The 21,326-nt window shown below is 43.5% G+C and overlaps 1 protein-coding gene and 1 long non-coding RNA gene across 2 annotated transcripts in view; both read left to right on the forward strand.

The window, feature by feature from the left end:
* Positions 1 to 9,417, forward strand: part of ADAMTS8 (ADAM metallopeptidase with thrombospondin type 1 motif 8) — a 30,653-nt gene extending 21,236 nt beyond the window's left edge. Inside the window, exons 3-9 of the mRNA XM_083479220.1 lie at positions 1,305 to 1,437; positions 2,192 to 2,359; positions 3,810 to 4,108; positions 4,639 to 4,822; positions 5,923 to 6,098; positions 6,766 to 6,941; positions 8,486 to 9,417. Coding sequence (XP_083335346.1) covers positions 1,305 to 1,437; positions 2,192 to 2,359; positions 3,810 to 4,108; positions 4,639 to 4,822; positions 5,923 to 6,098; positions 6,766 to 6,941; positions 8,486 to 9,218 — 1,869 coding nt within the window. The 3' untranslated portion in view covers positions 9,219 to 9,417. The remainder of the gene's footprint in view (positions 1 to 1,304; positions 1,438 to 2,191; positions 2,360 to 3,809; positions 4,109 to 4,638; positions 4,823 to 5,922; positions 6,099 to 6,765; positions 6,942 to 8,485) is intronic.
* Positions 1 to 12,122, forward strand: part of LOC310695334 — a 524,598-nt gene extending 512,476 nt beyond the window's left edge. The window contains exon 2 of the long non-coding RNA XR_014520009.1: positions 11,566 to 12,122. This is a non-coding gene — a long non-coding RNA (uncharacterized lncRNA). The remainder of the gene's footprint in view (positions 1 to 11,565) is intronic.
* Positions 12,123 to 21,326: the final 9,204 nt, after the last annotated feature.

The raw sequence follows: 21,326 nt of genomic DNA on the forward strand, positions 1-21,326 counted from the left end.
AAGCCCTAAACGGCCTCAGTCCTGTATACCTGAAGGAGCGTCTCCACGCCCATCGTTCAGCCCGGACACTGAGATCCAGCGCCGAGGGCCTTCTGGCGGTTCCCTCATTGCGAGAAGTGAGGCTACAGGGAACCAGACAGAGGGCCTTCTCGGTAGTGGCGCCCGCCCTGTGGAACGCCCTCCCTTCAGATGTCAAAGAGATAAATAATTACCTGACATTCAGAAGACATCTTAAGGCAGCCCTGTTCAGGGAAGTTTTTAATATGTAACGCTGTACGTTTTTTAACACTGATTGGGAGCCGCTCAGAGTGGCTGGGGAAACTCAGCCAGATGGGCAGGATATAAATAATAAATTATTATTATTATATATTATAGCTAACAGAACCAGTGGTCAGGGATGATGGGAATTGTAGTCCCAAAACAGCTGGCGGGCCGAGTTTGGGGATGCCTGACATAAGGGTTTGTTTAGAAGGCTGGACTAACAGGAAGATTGAAAACAATACTGTTTGATAAAATAATATAGCAAAGCCAGCAACTGAAACATACAACAAATCACTAAGAGAGGAAGGGAGAGAGTGGTGGACTCTCCTTCACTGGAAGCTATCTGCTAGGAACACTTGGGCTGTGATTCCTGCATTCCAGGCAGTTGATGACCCTTGGGGGTACCGTCCAATTCTAGAATTCTACAATTCTATGGAAAAACCCTCACAGTTGCTTAAAAGAATTAACAAATTCTAAGAAGTTCCAAAAGCCCTTGGAGAATGACAAGGTCTTTCCCTGACACTAAAAAGATAACAGAATAGCTATTAGGTGGGCCTCCTCACTATTTGCTTTTAAAAAACAGGATTTGTATACCGCTTAATTGGTGTGGTTTATTTAAAAAAACTCTCAGTGGTTTACATAAAATATACATTAAAATTATTGGTAAAAACCAGAAGTTAAAAAACAAGCTGACCTAAGAAAAACCTCAGGGCTATAATTTTTTAAAAAATCCCAAGCTGGGATTCAAGGCAACGTACAATTTTAAAAACAACTTTAAAACACAAAGTAAGAAAGACAAAGCAGTTAAAAACAATAGTTATAATACAATAAAAACACATTTAGAACCGGCATTGAAATACTGATTGCCTTGATGTCAAGGGGAAGGCAGTTCCAGAAGGCAGGTGCTACCCCACTGAAACATCAGTTCCTTTCAAGTGTGGAACGATCTGTTCATTTACATTATTGTGTGAGAGGTCCATTGGGGGTGACGGTGGCTCCGTTTCCGTTGTGTACTAGTTTCTGCTTCATTTTCTCACTCACAGGATTTCTGTGGACACCAGGGCTGCAGGACCCTTGGAGTGGCTGAGACAGGCACCATGTGCAACCCAAACAAGAGCTGTTCTGTGATCGAAGATGAGGGTCTCCAGGCAGCCTACACTTTGGCCCATGAACTAGGTAGTTACTATGCCCATATTGATGTGCACAGCAGGCGGGAGGAAGCCCATCATACTGCCATCCTTAAAAAAAACACCACCACCCTTTTCTAGCCCTCATAGTTGGAAATTTAAGCTTGCATATATTTAAACAATGACTGCCAAAATTTAGGAAGCCAATGGAATCTCAGAAGCTGTCTTTTACGGAGTCTGAACACTGGTCATCTGCTTCAATATTGTCTGCACTGACTGGCAGTGGTTGCCAAAAACCTTTCCCAGTCCTGTGATGGGAATCTCTCTGCCTGCATGGCGTGTTCTCAATCACTGAACTACAGTCGTTTCCCAAGTAGTTGCTGAACAAGTTTTTCATTGCCATGTGCACTGTTGTATAGTTAACTAGCAAAAGCCAAATAAACTATGCAGTATGCAAATGTTGCAGAAGAGTGCTGCAAAAATAGAAAACCTGCAGCTTTGCAAAATGCAGGTTTCAAAATTCAGCTTTTCTTATTGCGTAACAGGGATCATGGCACTGAAAATTGAAGCTTTGTTTTAGGGTAACTTTTTATTTTCAGTGGCCTTTTTTGTACAGGGTGAGCCGAGCTTTCAGATGGCAGACTTGGAAAGAAGTTTACTAGGGTATTATAGCACTTTGTTTGGGGATGGGAGAGACATTGCAAAGGAATTTAGGGCAATGAAGCCATCTCCAAGGACAATTATCAGTTCAGAAAGGCAGGAATAGCTCATTCACCTCCCGTTTCTATGCTCTTTCATTCCAGGGCATGTACTCAGCATGCCTCATGACGATTCCAAGGCCTGTGAGAAGAACTTTGGGACCTTAGGGAAGCATCACATGATGGCCCCTCTGTTCATCCACTTAAACAAGACTCTGCCATGGTCCCCTTGCAGTGCCATGCACATCACAGAATTTCTGGATGGAGGGCACGGTAGGTATCAAACTTGCTATCCTTTTCAGATGTCTGCTGGGATACTCCCATTGATGCCCATCCATCTTTTGAGAATGGCTAATAGAAACTCCATCTTTTGAGAATGGCTAATAGAAACTCCTTCAGTGTATCTGAAGAAGTGTGCATGCACACGAAAGCTCATACCAAGAACTAACTTAGTTGGTCTTTAAGGTGCTACTGAAAGGATTTTTTTTATAGAAACTCCTTGGTAATGTCAAGATTACATTTCTGACAATATTGACAATATTGTGGTTTCTCCCTCTTCAGTTGCACAAGGCATTTAGTCAATGCCAAACTCAAGATAGGCCATGTGTCAGAATCTGAACACTTTTGCAACTTTTCATGTGCTACGGTTTTGTGATTTTAAGACAGGTAAAGCAAAGTACTTCTTCATGCAGCGCATAGTTAAACAGTGAAGGTTGCTCCCACAGGAGGTAGAGATGGCCTCCACCTTGGATGGCTTTAAAAGAGGATTGGGCATTCCCCCCCCCCCCATCAATAAAAAAATTCCATCAATAAAAGAATGGCAAATTAAACTTTGTGAATATATAAATTTGGCAAGATTCACAGCATTCTTAAGGGCACAATCGGACCAAAAATTAGCAAAAGAATGGGATTGTGTTAAAGAATATATGAAAAAAACATTGTTCTGGACTAAGTATATCAGTATGTAACGAATGAAGCTTTGCAGGGTTAAAGAAATTGAAAAACGGTGCAAAGGGTATAAAGATAGAGGTAATTTACATTAGATACAACAATTCAGAAAGATTACAAATTTTGAGGTCTCAAAACAGAGGAAGGAAGTCAATATGTGTATATGTACGTTTGTGTGTGTGTTTTTGTTTCTGTTTGTTTTGTTTTGCTTTATTTTTGTTTGTTTTTTTCTGGATTTTATGTTTGTAATTTTTGTTGTAATTTTGCATTGAAAATTACAAAACAGAGGATTGGGCAAATGTATGGAGGAGAATGGGTGGCTATTAGCCATTATGGTTGGAGGCATCAGTGCTTCTGAACACAGTTACCGGAAACCACAGGAGGGGCAAGTGCCCTTGTGCTCAAGTCCTGCTTGTGAGTTTCCCACAGGCATCTATCTGCTTGGCCACTGTGAGAACAGAATGCTGGACTCATTGGGTCATTGGCCTGATCCAGGAGGTTGTTCTTATGCAAGGAAATCCTTAGCTTCTCTAGATTTGGTGATATTTCCAATTGGAATACAGACTTCTTTTGTTATGTATGCGATTTGACTATGGCTGTGCAGTAGCTGGGAAGTACAGTACACATTTAAAGACATACCTACCTGATTCACACTTTCCTAAACAATATGCAATATGCCAAAATACAACCATCTTTTGAAATCCTTATTATTCATTATTGAAATGAATAAAAAGTAGCCTTTGGTGTGACCTTCTTTACCTCTCTCCCTCACCAGGTGACTGCCTGCTTGACAAACCTGCCGAACCCATTGCCCTCCCCACAGACCTTCCAGGCCAAGTCCCCTTATACAACCTTGATCATCAGTGCCAGCAGATCTTTGGCAAGGAGTTTCGACACTGCCCAAACACCACGCAGGAGGACATCTGTTCCCAGCTCTGGTGTAAGCTGGAGGCAGGGGAGCGCCTGTGCCACACCAGGAATGGCAGCTTGCCCTGGGCAGATGGGACACCCTGTGGGGCAGAGAAGATGTGTTTGGATGGACACTGTGTGGCCCAAGACACAGTGATGCCTGAGGTAATCATCTAGTGAGAAGCAGGCAGCCCACCTCTTACTAAACGCCAGATAACACTTGAATAACACAGTTTCTATGATTTCTCCTCCAAACAGGAAGGGGTGTGTACCCCTTTCTCTTTCTGCAATTTCAAAATTATAAACACAGGAACACCTTCCCGCTCACATGGAAAAATATACAGGGATCGTGTATTTTCCCTTCATGCCTGATACTGTTGTTGTTGTTGTTGTTGTTGTTGTTGTTGTTGTTGTTGTTGTTGTCGTCGTCGTCGTCGTCGTCGTCGTCGTCATATATTTAACTAAAGCATGCAAAAATTCCTAATTGTTATACAAATCCAGTAGACATGATACAAAAGGAAAGAGGACCAGGGAGGGAAGAGGGAAAACCAGCATTGGAGCAACTTCCCCATTGGATGGCCAATGGATGGGGGCAAGCTGGTCTTTTCTCTACCATGATAACGGGGGCTGGGGCAGCCTCCCAATGGTAAATCAGCTGGAATCAGGGCCTTAACTCAGAGATTTGTATTTTGCAGCCGGCAGTGGATGGAAACTGGGGGCCCTGGAGCCCATGGAGGCCATGTTCCAGGACATGTGGTGGAGGAGTGCATTTCTCCGAAAGAGGGTGTGACAACCCCACACCTAAGAATGGAGGCAAATACTGTGAAGGCCAAAGAGTCAAGTATGAATCATGCCACACTGAGGAATGTCCACCGAATGGTAATCAGCTGTTTCCCGGCAAACCTTAATTCCCACTGACTCCAGAAGGAAGAAGCAGAGCTGACCCCACCCCAACCAAAGGGAAATAGCTTGTGACAAGAATGCAACCATTGTAAGGATGGGCAGGAAGCCGTTAAGATATCAGCTAATATATTGTAAGGGTTAACTACACTGCAGACATTTGTCAGTTTTCTATTGCTTTATCTGTCATGAATCCTGGGATTATTAGTCTAGTCAGGATGCAGAGAATGACCTGTTAGAGATCATTAATATTGCCCCCCCCCCCGAAAACTACAATACCTGGGGTCCCTGGAATGACAGAATGACTACTAACTTAGTTTAAGGCCAAATTCACACTATACCATTAAAGCAGTATGATATCACTTTAAACAATCATGGTTTCTCCCAAAGAATTCTGGGAGCTGTAGTCTGCTATTGACTGCTAAGAGTTGTTAGAAGATCCCTATTGCCCTCCCAGAACTACAGTTCCCAAAGTTCCCTGGGTGGAGAGATTGCTTTTTAAGCCACTGAGGATTGTAGCTCTGGGAGGATAATAGGAGTCTCTGAATAACACTCAACACACTTAACAAACTGCAGCTCCCAGAATTCCTTGGGGGAAGCTGCGACTGTCCAACCCAGAGCTTTCCAAACTGTGTGTAGCGATGCATTAGTGTGTTGGCTGCAGTGTGAAGGTGTGTCGGGCAAGCGCTCCCCGTCCTCCTCCCAGGGCTGGAAAGGAGTTAGTTTAACCTCCGGTTTGCTAGTAAAACTGAATTACTGTCATGAAATGATGCATGTCTAAAATGTGTGTCAACAACATGAAAAGTTGGAAAGCTCTGGTCTAACGTGATAACATAGCGCTTTGAATGTATGATGTGAACACGACCGATGGCTGCAGTCTAGCTATGCCCTTTAACATGAACCAGATCATTACTTGCTACAGAAGCATGTCACAGAGAACCCTAGATGGCTTTAAAAGAGGATTAGGAAAATTCATGGAGGAGAAAGCTATCGATGGCTACTAGTCAGGATGACTATGGCTGTTTTTCTGGGCTTCCATGTCTTCGTGTGCAATCAGCTGCCTTTCCTTTCCTTTGCAGGCAAGAGTTTTCGAGAGCAACAGTGTGAAAAGTATGACAGTTACAACTATACAGACACAAACGGGAATCTGCTGGAGTGGGTCCCCATGTACACAGGCGTGTCACCTCGCGACCGCTGCAAGCTGTTCTGCCGGGCTAAAGGGGGAACCCGTCAATTCAAAGTGTTTGAGTCCAAAGTAAGCCTTGCTCTTTTGCTCTGAGAGTAACCTCAAAATCCCTTCGAGCAGTTACAGCACTTTTTTTTTTTAAAAAAATAGGTTTTCCACAATTATAACAAAAAACACAAAGCAGAATGACACACAAAAACAGGGGGAAAACAGGGGGGAAAGAAAAATACATCAATGAATGAAAAAAGAAAAAAAGGAACAATAAACAATAACAACAAACTTAATTCTTTACAAATCCAACCTTTTAAACATCTTGGTTGACTTCATCTAGTCCCTCCCTTCTGAGTTTCCTTGTAGTTGAAAGTAACAGCTTTCCAATATCATTCTTAAACTAAAACAATTTCCAATTATAATCCATTTTATTCACTTTTCTTAATATTTGAGCTTCTTTTTGCAACTAAACAAAAAAGCAAAAAAATGAATTATGTGCAAACTGTATGTACATTTTAGCAGACTGGAGTTATCCTAAATCAGGCATCCCTAAACTCGGCCCTCCAGATGTTTTGGGACTACAACTCCCATCAGCCCTAGCTAACAGGACCAGTGATCAGGGATGATGGGAGTTGCAGTCCCAAAACATCTGGAGGGCTGAGTTTGGGGCTGCCTGTCCCAAATCATGGTATCACAGAGAAGGGCACTGGAACCTCACTTTGCTCTCGCTGTGTTTTTGTTTCAGGTAGCTGATGGGACCCTCTGTGCACCCGACACCCTCTCTGTTTGTGTGAGTGGGCAGTGCATCAAGGCTGGCTGTGACCACATCATTGGTTCGCCCAAGAAGTTGGACAAGTGTGGGATTTGCGGCGGCAACGGCTCAACTTGCAAGAAAATATCTGGCTCACTCAACAAATCTAAGTATGAGGCAGACCAGGGCAGCTTGAGCCAATCCCAGTATTGCGAAAGAGGGAGATGGTTGGGCGATGGCGGGGTAGACCAGAGGAAGACTGCATAGGAGGCGATAGCTGACCTGATTCCTTGTTTATTATGGTTCTGGAGCTGGATTTAAAGATGGTGCTGCAGAAGCACAAAAATCATAGATCAAAGGGGAAAGCTCATAGCTTTGCATGTAGAAGACCCTAGTTTCAGTTCCTGGCATTTTCAGGCACAGGTAGGAATTTTCCCTGTCTGTATCCCTCTAGAGGCACTGCCCATCAGTGCAAACAGTAATAAGATAGATCGACCGATATATAAAGCAGTTTCCCTGCTGAAGACAGGGGAGAGTTCCTTTGCAGAGGGGGCCATGGTCCTTTATGGAATATCAGTTTTGTAGCTGAAGAAATTTGTTGTGCTGTTTCTGGAGTTTGTAGTAATGGTGTTACTGTTTTGAGAGCTTGTGTATTATTCCACTTTTATTTTGTATGCTATTTTGATGGCTTTCTGCCGTGAAGTAGGTTATTATTATTATTATTATTATTATTATTATTATTATTATTAATAATAATAATAATAATAATAATAATAATAATAATAATAGCAGCAGCTCAGTGACAGAGCATCTGCTTTGCATGCAGAAGATTCCAGGTTCACTTCTCAGTGTCTCCAGGTAGGGCTGGAAGAGAACCCTACCTAAAGCCCAGGAGAACTGCTGCCATTCAGTGTATGTTCCTACCAGTAGGGCATGGGCTGTGTAACTGAGTTGGGGAATCCAGAAACAGCTCTGATGTGCAAGCAAGAACAAGGATCTGCCAGCTACCATTCTTAAGGATATGTCAGCCTAGTTCTCCAACAACCCTCAAGGGAGATACAGACCTTGAAGTTCAGGCAGATAGCAATATTCTTTCAATACTTCATCCAGGGATTTGAGACAGGTATATATAAAGGAATTGTAAAAAAAAAAAAAAGCATTGCATTTATTATCAAAACTCATTGTTTTTGCCCTATCTGTCCAATTCCCTCTTTTCTTGGGAAATGAAGTGTCTCTCTAGCTTCTGCTACATTTCTAGGATGCTGCACCTGATGCAGCAACAGCCCTAACTGCTTCTGAATTATCACCCCTCTCTCCCCCACCTCCAAGAATCCTGGGACTTACAGGTTTGGTGAGGGTGCTAGGCATTCCCTTAGCGGTCCTTTGTCCCCTGACATAGCCACAGTTCCTAGGGGTAGCTTGGGAGAGATGACAACTTAAGCCAATTTCATTCTGTGGTAGATATAATACATATTAATGATTTATTTTATTTGGAAATATTTATTTCATGCCACTTAATTTTTAAAAGCATTTGCATAAAATGGTATGAAATAATTATTTGAAATTTGAAATAAAAACAAGTCTTTAAAAACCACGGACGTAACAAAATTATCTGACTATGGATGAATGAATAAATGAAAACTTTTATTGTTTAAAGCCAGAGGCAACCACAATATTAATACAACAAACAAACAAGTCTCTTTGGTCTCCACAGATTTGGATATAACGACATTGTCACAATCCCCGCAGGAGCAACCAATATTGACATCAAGCAACACGGTCGCCGAGGGGTGTGGCCCGACCAAAATTATTTAGCCCTGAAAACCCTGGATGGCAAATACCTCTTGAATGGAAACCTTGCCATTTCAGCTATGGAAGAAGACATTTTCATCAAGGGGACTGTACTGAGATACAGTGGCTCTCTTACCACCCTGGAACGCATCCAAAGTTTCCAGAAGCTCCCGGAGCCACTTACTGTCCAGGTGTTGACCGTTTCCGCTGAGTTGTTCCCCCCAAGGGTGAGATACACCTTCTTTATCCCCAAGGACGTCCACTTCAGCAAACAGAAGAGCAAGGAGAAGAACCTGGCCAACGTAATCAAGCCCATGCTAACGTCACAGTGGGTCATGGGAGACTGGTCTGAGTGCTCAAAATCGTGCGGCTCTGGCTGGCAGAGACGAGCGGTGGAGTGCCTGGATGTGGAAGGGCAGGCCTCCTCAGCCTGCAACAAATCCCTCAAGCCTGAGGACATCAAGCCCTGCAGTGACTTCCCGTGCCCCATCTGGCAGATGGGGCCTTGGTCCCCCTGTTCTCAAATGTGTGGAGAGGGAATGCGGACACGAAGCGCCTTGTGCGTTGACTACACAGGGAAACCTATCGCCTCAGAGAAATGTGGTTTGCCGCGGCCGCCAGCAGCTACCACCGCCTGCATGCTTCAGGAGTGCTGAGGGCAAAGGGATGGCCAACACATGATCAGAGGCATGTGTAACATAGGCTACTAACCTGACCCGAACCAGGCTTGGCATGGCCAAGCAAGGATGTAGGTTTAAAGGCAAATGTGCACTATTTGACCTGAACAGGCCCTGCTGGGTAGACCTGTTTGAAAGAATAGCAGGCATTGAATACCAACCACTTTCTTTTTCTCTCTCTCTTGCATTGTCTTCCTCCAAATTGGCATCTACCTCAGGGGCGCGAGCGCGGAATAGCATGGGATTTTGGATGAATAATGGTAATTATTTTTTGAAAAATATTCTTCTTCTTTTTCAGGCCGCTATTTTACACCTAGGAGAATTTATAAACAGGTCCTAAGCTGGACCTGAATTTTCCTCACACTTTCCCCAAGCTTTTTTGTGGGTCTTATCACAGAAATGGCATCTAAGAACCTATCACTCTTCAAATACAGGGATACCCTCAATCAGTTTTTCAGTAGTATGCAGCTCCCATAATCAGTATAGCAACTATCTACTGTGGGCCCCTAACCCAGCCCCCGTGTTGAATATCTGTATATGAATGAGCAGGCCACTTAATCCCACGCTGGCCATGATACTCATAGCTCCTAATCAGAAGGATTCTGCCGGAGTAACTGACTTTCCGACGGTTGTCTCAGCTGCAAAACAAGGTACACAATTCAAACCTGTTCTGTAGGCTTTCGTCAGGATTAGTCGAAGGCTTATTATATACAGTGTTTATTATATGGTGATGTTTTTCTTGCAGTGATTTGTTGGCCATGGTCTACAATAGACTGGTTCTCCATTAGATCAAAATTCTGCAGCTGACTGATCTGATACCTGCACTCTCAAGTCATTGGGAACAGCAGCATGAGGGACATAGAAACCCTGGGAAGAGTTGTAGACTCTTCAGTGGTAGAACATCTCCTTTGCATGCAAGAGGCCCCAGGCTCAATCAAATGCAAGCTTATCTGAAACCCTGGAGGGCCAGTCTGTGTGGATAAGACTCAGCTAGATGGCTCAAGGATCTAGCTCAGTATAAGGCAGCTTCTTTCGCCTCTCTTTTCACCTGCTCTCTGACTAGAGCATCATGTCATGGTTAAAAGCAGCGTGAGCAGAATGACACTGACATGCAGCATTCAATCCTCACCCCTGGCTTTTAGGGATTGAAAATGGCAGGTGTGGCTCATCCTCCTTTTTGTTGCCATGCAACAACATCTGCCAATTTGGAAGCTTTGTTAAGCTTAATATTAATGCTGTGAGCCAAAGAAAGATGATATAGGTTTAACTCTATGAAAGGTATACCACCACCCCTTATTTTAGGGAAGGGAGACACAACTGGGCTTCATTCAAGTGCTAGTCCTATTCAAAGCAGACCCATTGAAGTTAAAGGACATGACTAACTTGGGTTAATTAACTTCAACTGATCTACTCTGAGTTTTGTCCTTGAAAACGGTTCCTTGGTGATATCACCAAGCAATGTCCCGCCATGGCCTGAAAAGAAAACTCCCTTCCCAGTTGGATCCAGGCTTTGTAAATCAGGAAGTGAGTTCAGCAAACAAACTCTATAAACCGAGACACAACAAAATACGTTGAAAATTGACACAGGCTCATTGATCCAAAACATTTGGGTGCCTTTGCTCAGTTGCGTAATACAGTCTAAGAAAGGAACCTCAGCCGTCTCTTGGGTTGAGCACAGTTTAGCATTTCCTTTTCTATGGAAACCTTTGTTGCTTCCAGGCCATTATGTGTTTGTCAGCTACATGTTTGGATAAGGCGATTATTCAGAAAAAGAAAGCGGAATACCTACTGTGTATTTCATTACTTGTAAATAGTTGGCTCAGTTTCAGTGTATATAATAATATGGATGTGATTATATTAATGCATATTTCCCCAGTACCTCTCCCCACCCAACAGCTTGCTTTACTTGTGGATTTATTATATGTACCATGGCTTCATACTGGCTTTCATGCTAAGGTGACTCAAAGTTCATGCACATGAAACAGGGAAACAGTGATTAAATATCACATTACAGCTATTGGATCAAGGAACTAGGCATCAAAGCTAAAGCAATTTCTACTGTCTCTGCTTTAAGTGTATGGCATCATGCTCATAGACAGTGTTAACATTCCCAAAGCTGATAAGGTCATATCCACACCACACATTTAAAGCATTATGAGACCACTTTAACAATCATGACTTCCCCCAGAGGAACCTGGGAACCTTAGTTTGTTAAAGATGCTGAACTCATAGAGCTACAGTTCCCAACCCTCTTAATAAACTACAGTCCATGACAGTTAAAAGTGGTATGTGAGTATGGTATGAATGTATGATCTATATATTCTAGAAAGATATTGGTGGCTTTCCCATGCTTTGGCTACTCAGTTTCTATAAGCACTTTTGGAAAAGCTGAAAAACATCTCCCCTATGGTATTTTTTTGGCATTCCTTGTGAAAAAGAATGCAAGAATATTGACGGGCCTTTGATTTGATCCAGCAGGGCCTCGTCTTATGTTCCATTTGCCCTTCGTCTCTCAGTTGCCATCAATCTGATTGGATACATGACATTCTAGTGCCATCCTCTTCACCATGTGATCCCTTAAAAACCATGTGTTACCTAGGAAGAAAGGAAAAGTAGCAACTCGGAGAGTGGGGAGGACAGGAATGGTGCTGAAGCTATAGCAGCCAGGGGAAATAAAGGCCGTATGTAGAACTTCAGAAAATATTTCCGCTGAATCAAAATTGCAACTTTCCATCCCAAAAAACTAAGAGAATATCCAGCAGATGTTGTTATTTTGCTAAATCTTTCATATCTCCCTTGTATTCCAATTCTACCCAAGACTTTGTGCTTAGGATTGTAGCTCTAATTACTGTGCACCAATTAAAAGCCCTACATTCTTCATAATGGCTTATCCATCCTTAAAGTTCAAATCACTATATAGTTTATAAAAAGCACTGGAGAGGCCTCAAGCTTATGCCCCAGTGCTCTTGTTGCCACTGGGATGCACGGAAAATGGAGTTCCCAGTCCTTGCTTGTCTCAGTGAATTGAACTGGAATGCATCGTAAGCAATATTTCCCATGCTCCCTGGCTGCAAAGGAGATGCTCAAGAACATAGATTGCTGCAGAAAGCAGGAGGAATCTAGTTCCCCATGCTACCTGGTAGTATAAGGCGAGCACCCAAGCCTTAAGCTTGACACCTTCCCATCTCTCACTAGGGCAAGCTTGCACTGAGCCATACCAGGATAGCAGAGCATATGCTTTAAGGGGGAAGGTTCTGAGTTCAATCTCTGGCATCTCCAGGGACAGTGAGAAGAGAACTAGGATGGCCAGAAGCAAAAAAGGACAGGACTCCTGCACCTTTAATAGTTGTGCAGAAGAGATTTCAGCAGGTGGAGCTTGCGTGACAAGCTGCTTCAGAAAGCAAACCTCAGCTCTATAGAGTTGCAGGGAGGAAGGGAGGTTGAAGGATGCAGCATTGCTAGTGGATACTCTAGTCAACTGTTCCTGTTCAAGAGGACAGAAATACTTACCCTGAGTTCCAGGAACTATCCTCGCTATCCATTGTAATGCGCACGTTGCTCCAATGCTTGGCAGTAACACTATCCGGCAGCCCTAACTATATATCACATTTCCTTCTGAATCTTACACCAGCAGGCACGATCCTGCTAGTAATTCCAGTGGTTAAATACTGGAAGCCAAAGAACAAGTTAGTGCAGGAGGCACATGTAAACTTACACCCCTGTCTCCTAAGCAGTGAGAGTTGGATTCCTCTGAAATTAATGGGATTCAGCATGTAGTAGGAGAAGCATGTGTGTTGGGGAGAAAAGACTGGGTTCTCGGACCTCTGGGGAAGGGCCATAGCTCAATGGTAGAATGCATTCTTTGCATGTGAACAGTCCCAGGGTTCAGTTTCCAGGTACATCTGAAGGAGACTCCCACCTGAAACCCTGGAGAGCTGCACTCAGCTAGTGCAGACAGGGCTATGCTAGTTGGACCAGTACTATAAAGCAGCTTATGTTGATCACACATGCTAATATTCCAGGGGCTGGAAGCGGGTGACAGTGGAGAGCTAGTAGGTGTGGAGAGTTATGCACTCCTCCAAGCTGCCACTTCTTTCCTGCACATGCTCCTCCTCACCCTTGCATTTGTGTTAACTGGAGTGTACTGTACATATTTGTGAGACAAGGGTGTGCCTCCGTAACATGTGGTTCCTTCCTCACTTCTGCTTAATCATCCTGAGATGTACTGTCTTTCAACTGAACATTTTATCTCCCAGTAAAATTCTTTTATATAGAGAAGGCTTTAACATACAACATACTTTCCTCTTTCCACCCCTGTATGCACTCAGAAAAGCACACAAGCAGTAGTTGCAAGGAGTGATGTGGTACTGACAACAAAATCCTGGGCTTAACATGTGCTTAAAGGTAAAGGTAAAGGGACCCCTGACCATTAGGTCCAGTCGTGGCCAACTCTGGGGTTGCGGCGCTCATCTCACTTTATTGGCCGAGGGAGCCGGAGTACAGCTTCCGGGTCATGTGGCCAGCAGGACTAAGCCGCTTCTGGTGAACCAGAGCAGTGCATGGAAACGCCGTTTACCTTCCTGCCGGAGCAGTACCTATTTATCTACTTGCACTTTGATGTGCTTTCAAACTGCTAGGTTGGCAGGAGCAGGGACCGAGCCATGGGAGCTCACCCCGTCGCAGGGATTCGAACTTCTGACCTTCTGATTGGCAACCCCTAGGCTCTGTGGTTTAACCCACAGCGCCACCTGTGTCCCAATATAGGGGCACCCTATTCCTTTATCCACCTATGCACTAAAAAACCCAGTCTCTATTTTAGTAGAACCTTCAAGTCCTGGAGCCTGCTCATTTCTGCTGTAAGAGTTAGTACTCCAAGGGTAGCCAACATGGTGTTGGTTACCCATGTAGTAGTCTGTACACCATTAGGTCAGTCCTGGTTTGTCTAATGCACCTTTGCCAATCAAGGGCCCTCCAGATGTTTCAGACTACAACTCCCATCAGCACCATCCAGTGCATCAGTTTAGTGAAGGTTGACCTAACACCTTCTTTTACATTTCTGCACAACGGGCTTATAACGAGCTTCCTCCTTCATCAAAACCTGTGTGGTCCTCAAATTTCTTTTCTAAGGCCCCCCAATGTTCAAATGACTCAGAATTATATCCTGAATTAACTTGGTGTTGAGAAGGGGGAATAGCTTCTTATTTAAGAATTCAGTTGTATGAGAAACTAGGCTGGATTCAACCTTAAGAAAGGCAGATTCACTTTGTTAAAGTTCCATCTTGACACGTCTGGCAAAAGGGTCAGCATGGAGTCTCCCCACAATTAAATGCCTCCACCTTGTAACTTAACATGACATTTGGCATCCTTGCTCAATGTAAGGCCCCGTGCTGCTCTTCATGTAAACAGACCAAGGAAAGCACTGGGCATTTGGGGACAAAAATAGGGTAGTTTGGCTCTTCCTGCTTTGGAAATGTAATGCCCATGCCCATGTAGACAAATGGCCCGTCTGTACTATACACTGGAAGCAGTATCAAACCACTTTAAACAGGCATGGATTCCCCCAAGAATCCTGGGAACTGCGGTTTGTTAAGCTCACTGAAGCTTGTTATGAGATTCTTAAGAGTGGTTCAGTAGTCAATTCCTTTTCCCAGGGAATTCTGGGAACTATAACCCTGTGAGTGAACAAGGGCCTCCTAACAATTCTCATCACCCTTAAAATTAACTATAGTTCCCAGGAGTCTTTAGGGGAATATGTGACTGTTTCAAGTGCTATGATACAGATTTAAATGTATAATGCGGACGGAGGCCAAAGATTTAGAGACATTCTACCGACTGCAAACCTTGAGGCGGTATAATGCTAGACTGAATCACATCAGACTGTTGATGGAGGGGTCATATTTTCCTGAAATGCTTCACTTGGAAAGCTTCCTGGATCCCAGAGAGGGCTGCCCTACTCTTTTCTCCCTGACGTGCTAGTTCATGGTGTACAGAGAGTTTCTTTACATGAGGGAACATTGGCAATGACCCCATCTACTGTTCAATGGTACAGTCCAGAAGCCTGCCAACTTGTTCTGCGTAACGCATGGAACAACTCTTTGCTGCTGCTGGGCAACATCCATCAGCAGAAGGTTGGTGTGATCAAAGCTGCTGCCTGTTTCCTCTTTGCTTTTTCTTGTGGAAACAAGGCACAGGCAGATTTCTGTATCTAGCACATGCAGGATTTTGGATGCCAGCGCTGAAGGTCATTCAGCATCTGGCTGTTGGGAGATTGGGAGAAGTGGTGCATTCTTGGGAAAAAGCAATGGAATTCCGTGGTGCTACTTGGCTGCTCCCTCTCGGGGCTGAAACAGTGCGGAATGTGCTCTGGCAGCTTTGAGACGGGTGAGTCCAAGGCAAGGATGACCCTGTTTCCTGCAGATGGCAACCTTTCAAACAAAGCCACTCTGCACAGTGGGTGCAGGTTTTAAGATGGGCTCCTCGGCTGTTGCTGCTTCGGCTTTGTGTGAAGGCTGCAGCTTCATTCTGCTTACATGAAAAGGAAAAGAACTTTTCTCAGAGGATCCACCATTACGCAAGGGCTCTGACCCTCAGCACCTTTTTGACAATAAAGGGGAAGCTGTTTTTGTTCCCCTTGAACGGAGCCAGTTAATGACTGCTTAAAAGCTATCCCGCTGGAACGGCCAGAGGGAGAGAACAGCTGCAGCCTGAAACAGATATAGTTGGTAGTGATCAGGGATGGGTGAATCTGCCAATTCAGGTTTCTCTCACTTTCTCACTTTTCCAATTTTAAGTTCAGATCTCCGCATTCCACATCTGTTTGTGTTCTCTCTCTCTCTCTCTAATCCTGAAACTTCAGCAGTATTCTAGTGCAAGTTTCTCCTAATATACACATTACTGCATGCAATTAATATACCTAATTATCTAATATGCATAGTAACTGAAGCATCTTGTTTTCAGTGTTTCTAAATGTTTGTCTTTGAAGTACACAGTGACTAAAAAAGCTCCCCTTTCATGCTGAATAGGGTGGCTGTAGAATACTGGGACTCTGCTACAGAAATAGTAAGGGGTCTCTGACTTACCACCATGACCCTGGACTACTGCACCAATGCTCCCAGCCCTGCTTTTTTAACAGGATATGCCAGGCGTTGAACCTAGGACTACCTGCACACAAAAACCCCATGCTACAGCCCTTCTCCATAAAAGGCAATTCCAAATCCTCTAGAGGGACAAAAAAAGGAGAAGAGGGTTTATTTAAACCAGGGAGTAAGCTCTGGAGTTTTAGATCCCACTTTTGATAGGAAAGAAAAAGGGTTCCCTCAGGCTTTAACCACCAATTTGAACTTTGTCTGGTCAAAAAACCTTGGATGCTCCCACTGCCTTTCAAGGTTCTGGGTGCAACCAGAAGCAGAAATTCCTAAACACCGGGAGGACAAAAAGTAGTTTGAGAGACCTGACCAGTACAGGAAATACTGGAACTCTTAGCCAGAAAGCTTTTCCTTGCCAAACAGCTATCTTAATTTTGTAGACACAAGACATTTGGCAACAACAATCCCACTCTCCCTTTTTACAGGATGCAGAGAGCTCCTATAGAAGCCAAGAACATTTATTACCCTATGAAGAAGGTTGAAGAGAAGATAGGGTTCCTTATGACCGAGGGTTAGTTTCCTGAGCCAAACCACAAGTCTTGCACTTCACATTCTTTCAGATATCTGGGATAATCCTTGGATGTTCTCCTTCGTTTGTAAGAAATAATACCTATATTCCTCTCACTATTTTTTGTTCTTGTTTTGCATTAAACTGCAGTTTGTTTTTAAAAAATAGTATAAATCGTTTTACTGGTATAATACATTTCCCATTAAACAAAAGATGAATCCAAGCCATACACTTTCTTCTGGGATGTTGTATACAACTAAATTCTACTCAGAGTGGGCCCACTTAAGTTAATGAACCTAAGTTAGTCATACCCATTAACTTTAATGTGTCTACTAGATGTAGGACTTGCACCAGATTTTCTAATGTGCCCTTTAAAAAAAAAGTCATGGCCAGCTGCAAAATTTGGTATAGTGCTAAATTCTACCCCTGCTATGTGCAAATCAGACCTATCTCTAATAACTGCAGGAAGACTTCATTTATCAGGGGGAATATCTGGACTTTTTTGAGAAACAGAATGGGTAGATAAGAAAGGGGAGATTACTAGCTATTTATATTTACATATTGTGTGATGCTACCTGGAGATCAGGCAAAAGCAGCAGCACTGTGAAAATGAGTTGTGCTGTATTCTGAAGACAGAATCATAGAATTGGAAGGGACCCTGAAAATCATATAGTCCAACCCCCTGCAATGCAGGCATATGCAGCTATCCCGTATGGGGATCAAACCTGCAACCTTGGTGTTAGCAGCACCACAGTCTAACTGAGCTATCCAGTTAGTCATAACATTCTTAACATCTGTGAGTTCTTTGTTAGCCAACCAAACTTTGCATCTTGTCTTGCCTGGTAAGTCAAATGCTAGATCAAAGCAGCACATGCACATTTGTTCTTCCATGCATCCATCCTTTGCCTTACCAAAAAATAATGTACACCCAGCAGATTGGGAGAAAGGGAAGAGGTATGCTGCCAGTGTCGCAGGCCCAGGCTAATGGGGCACTTGTCAAGCGGTACCCACTTAAGCCAGCCTTTCTCCAACACATCAGAAACTTGCAAAACCATTCCCTCCCCAACTCACTGGAAGAAGTGACATGTTTTTCCAAGGCAGGAAAAGTGCATTCATATCACATCTGCCATGCTTAAAATCCTCTGTGTGTCTTCACCCCATGTATGAGGTCATCTACCGGAAGTGAAATTCCAGTCACTCTAACATGATGCTGGATGCTGTCCTTTCCCCGATTCACTCTTCTCTCTCGCAATGCATTTCCAAAAACTCAAAAGGTCACTGTGTGCGTCTTTTCTGTCGGGCTGTAAGTAACACTTCTTTGGAATATGCCCGGCATTTTAGCCTGACATTTTCCTGAGGCTGTGTTAGAGATATGTACGCTGTCATAAAGCCTGTGCTAGACTTGGAATTGGGGAGAGCAACATCTCATCTATCAGTACTGTCAGTGCAGCCCGCTGTTTGGTTTTCCCTTATACAGAAAAATAGACCTTACTCAGTAAGCTGCTCCTTTTAAAGCCCAATTTGGTTCTTCGTTCTGTTATGCTTTGCTGGAAAAAAGAAAGAAACAGCAAGATGTATACAATTAAATTCCTCTTGGGAGAGTCCACGTATGCCTGAGGTTATTGTTGGATTTCAACTGAAGTGAAGTTCACAGCAATTTTGGAGGTTCCTTCTTAGGTGAAACAACCAAGAAACCTCAAAGGATACACACACCCCAACAAACTGGATAAGATTAAATATTTCTCAAAAGGGTTTCACACAATCCCAACTTAAACTAGTTTAGGGACCTCCTCAGAGTCCTTTTTTATTGTGCACTTATGGTCATTTGTGCTCATGATGGTGGTATCTGGATGATTATACACGATTCTGCTTTCAATACTGTTTGTGCCTATAAAGGTTTTGGGGCAGACATAACTGCTTTGCTTCCAGTCAGTGCATGTCCCATAGCTTTCTGCTGAAATCTTGTAACTTTTCACACCACTAATTTTATGTGGGGGTAGACTGTCCCGCCTTTGGTGCGCTACAGCACAAGGGTGCTCCTCCAGAAGTCAATAATTTGGTAACATTGGGGAAGTATCACAAAATAATAAAGCAAAATAATGTGTGGACTGCCCTGTATAATTCCACCACTCATGCACTGTTATTGTGTCAATGACATGTTGTAGAATACATGTCTGCACCCACCCACCTACGCAAACAAACTTAACACCAGTCTGGAAGGGCCCCTAAGTCCGTAGCATAAAGATGCTTCCTTGGGGATCATTCCACTCAAATTCTGTTTGTCTTCAGCCCCATCCTCCTGACTCTGCACTGCCCACTCCTGTAATGCTACTATCTTTTTTGCATTTGGAATGCCTGCCTGAATTAGCCCTTCTTTTTTCAAATAAAAACAAACAAACAAACATGTAGCATTGATGGTGATGTACGTAAAATAAGTTATATACAGGATTTATATGTATATATGTTTCCCTTCAGTGAAGGACTGTAGCATTGTACTGAGCCTCTTGTAAAAGGTATTTATTTTGTGTACAGTAACTGTCTTTGGAGGGGCGGGAGAGAAAGGGTGACCGCGTTACACAATGCTGCTGCCTCTCCCACCTTCTCAATTGCATTTTATACATGGGGAGGGAAATCTCACTCCTTTCTCTCAACTGCTTACTTGCTCAGCTAGAATATCTGTACAGTTTGGTGTGCAGACCCAGTAAGCTGGTTCTAGTCAAGCTTTGCAAAAAAAACACAAAAAACTTTCTAATTTTTTAATAAATGTTTTGTTTTAACCTTCTTCTCCCCTCCCCTTTAATCTTCTAAAAACAGATAGCCAGATTGTAATGCTAGCATTTAGCTGTGAATAAAAGACTTCCTCAGTTAAGATCCCTTTGTTTGATTTCCTTTTTCTTGTTTTGCATTTGGGATTCATTCCAAATTTCCACAGCTATAAAACCTCAGGGTTATGCATACACCTTTCCTGTTTAAGGTGGAACCCGAAGTTGTATAGTGGACACAGGTCAGGGAAACCCAGCTAATTCCCAACAGCTTAAAAGTGTCTGTGTGAGAGCATGCACACACACACACTGTGGATGTGATTGACATAGTACAACCAGGGACAAGCACCTAACTCTCATCACAACTTCTACCACCCTCCTTCCCAAGTTGCTTCTCTCACAGAATCTTGAAATTATTTTGTAACACTTGAGATAAACCACAAGCCACGAGCATAGCTGGCGAAGGTTGGTTCATTTGGGCAAAAGGAGCATAGCTCCACCAACTTCAGTCAGCCTTCATCCAGCCTCCACCTCTGCCTGCCATCTTCCTTACAACCAGCCCAAGCAATGGCACTGGCTGGTCATCCTGGAAAAAAGTGACAAGCAGAGTGCCACAGGATTCTGTCCTGGGCCCATTGTTGTTCAACATCTTTCAAAAGGAATGAGGAGATGCTTACCAATTTTGCAGATGACACCAAACTGAGAGGGGTAGAAGACAGAATTGGGATTCAGTTTGACCTTAACAGATTGGAGAACCAGGCCCAAACTAACAAAATGAATTTCAATAGGGACAAATGTCAGGTTTCTGCACACAGGCAAGAAGGAGCTACACAAATATAAGATGGGGGACACCTGGCTTGTGAAAAGGATCTAAGGGCCTTAGTGGACCACAAGCTTAACCTGAGAGAGCCAGTGTGGTGTAGTGGTTAAGAGCGGTAGATTTGTAATCTGGGGAACTGGGTTCGCGTCTCCGCTCCTCCACATGCAGCTGCTGGGTGACCTTGGGCTAGTCACACTTCTCTGAAGTCTCTCAGCCCCACTCACCTCACAGAGTGCTTGTTGTGGGGGAGGAAGGGAAAGGAGAATGTTGGCCGCTTTGAGACTCCTTCGGGTAATGATAAAGCAGGATATCAAATCCAAACTCTTCTTCTTCCTCTGAGTTAAGGTAGAGAGACCAACCTGCAGGAGACCAAGCTTTTGGCACCATCTCTTGCAATCTACTAACCATTGACACGGTACAAAGAGTGATGTATGCAACAAGCCATGGAAAATGCTGCCAGCTTCCTCAGCTTAGGCAAGAATTGTAGCCTCATACACTTATCTCCTGTGTGTTCTGATGTATATCCTCTCAACCTATATCCATAGCCAAAATTTAGTTTATTGATAATAGCTTGTTTTATCAATGTGGGCATTTCAGATCACGTGAGCTCTGTGTCTGTAATGCAGCACCTCTGCAAATGCCCCACACTTAGGTCACATCATGGCTACGTTTTATTTTCAGAGCATGACATGATTGCCGATTTATTATTCTATTTATACACAGAGGCTGAGCCAAATACGTGTCTAGCATTCCACTTGAGGAAGGTAAAAATATAACTGGCGTATACAATACAAGGAAATGTATTTGTTCCTGAAAAACAGTTTCATGTCTTCTTCAGAGAATAGAGAGCAA

The sequence above is a fragment of the Podarcis liolepis genome, assembly GCF_965112155.1.
Source record: "Podarcis liolepis genome assembly, chromosome: 16".
In the NCBI taxonomy this organism is placed as follows: domain Eukaryota; kingdom Metazoa; phylum Chordata; class Lepidosauria; order Squamata; family Lacertidae; genus Podarcis; species Podarcis liolepis.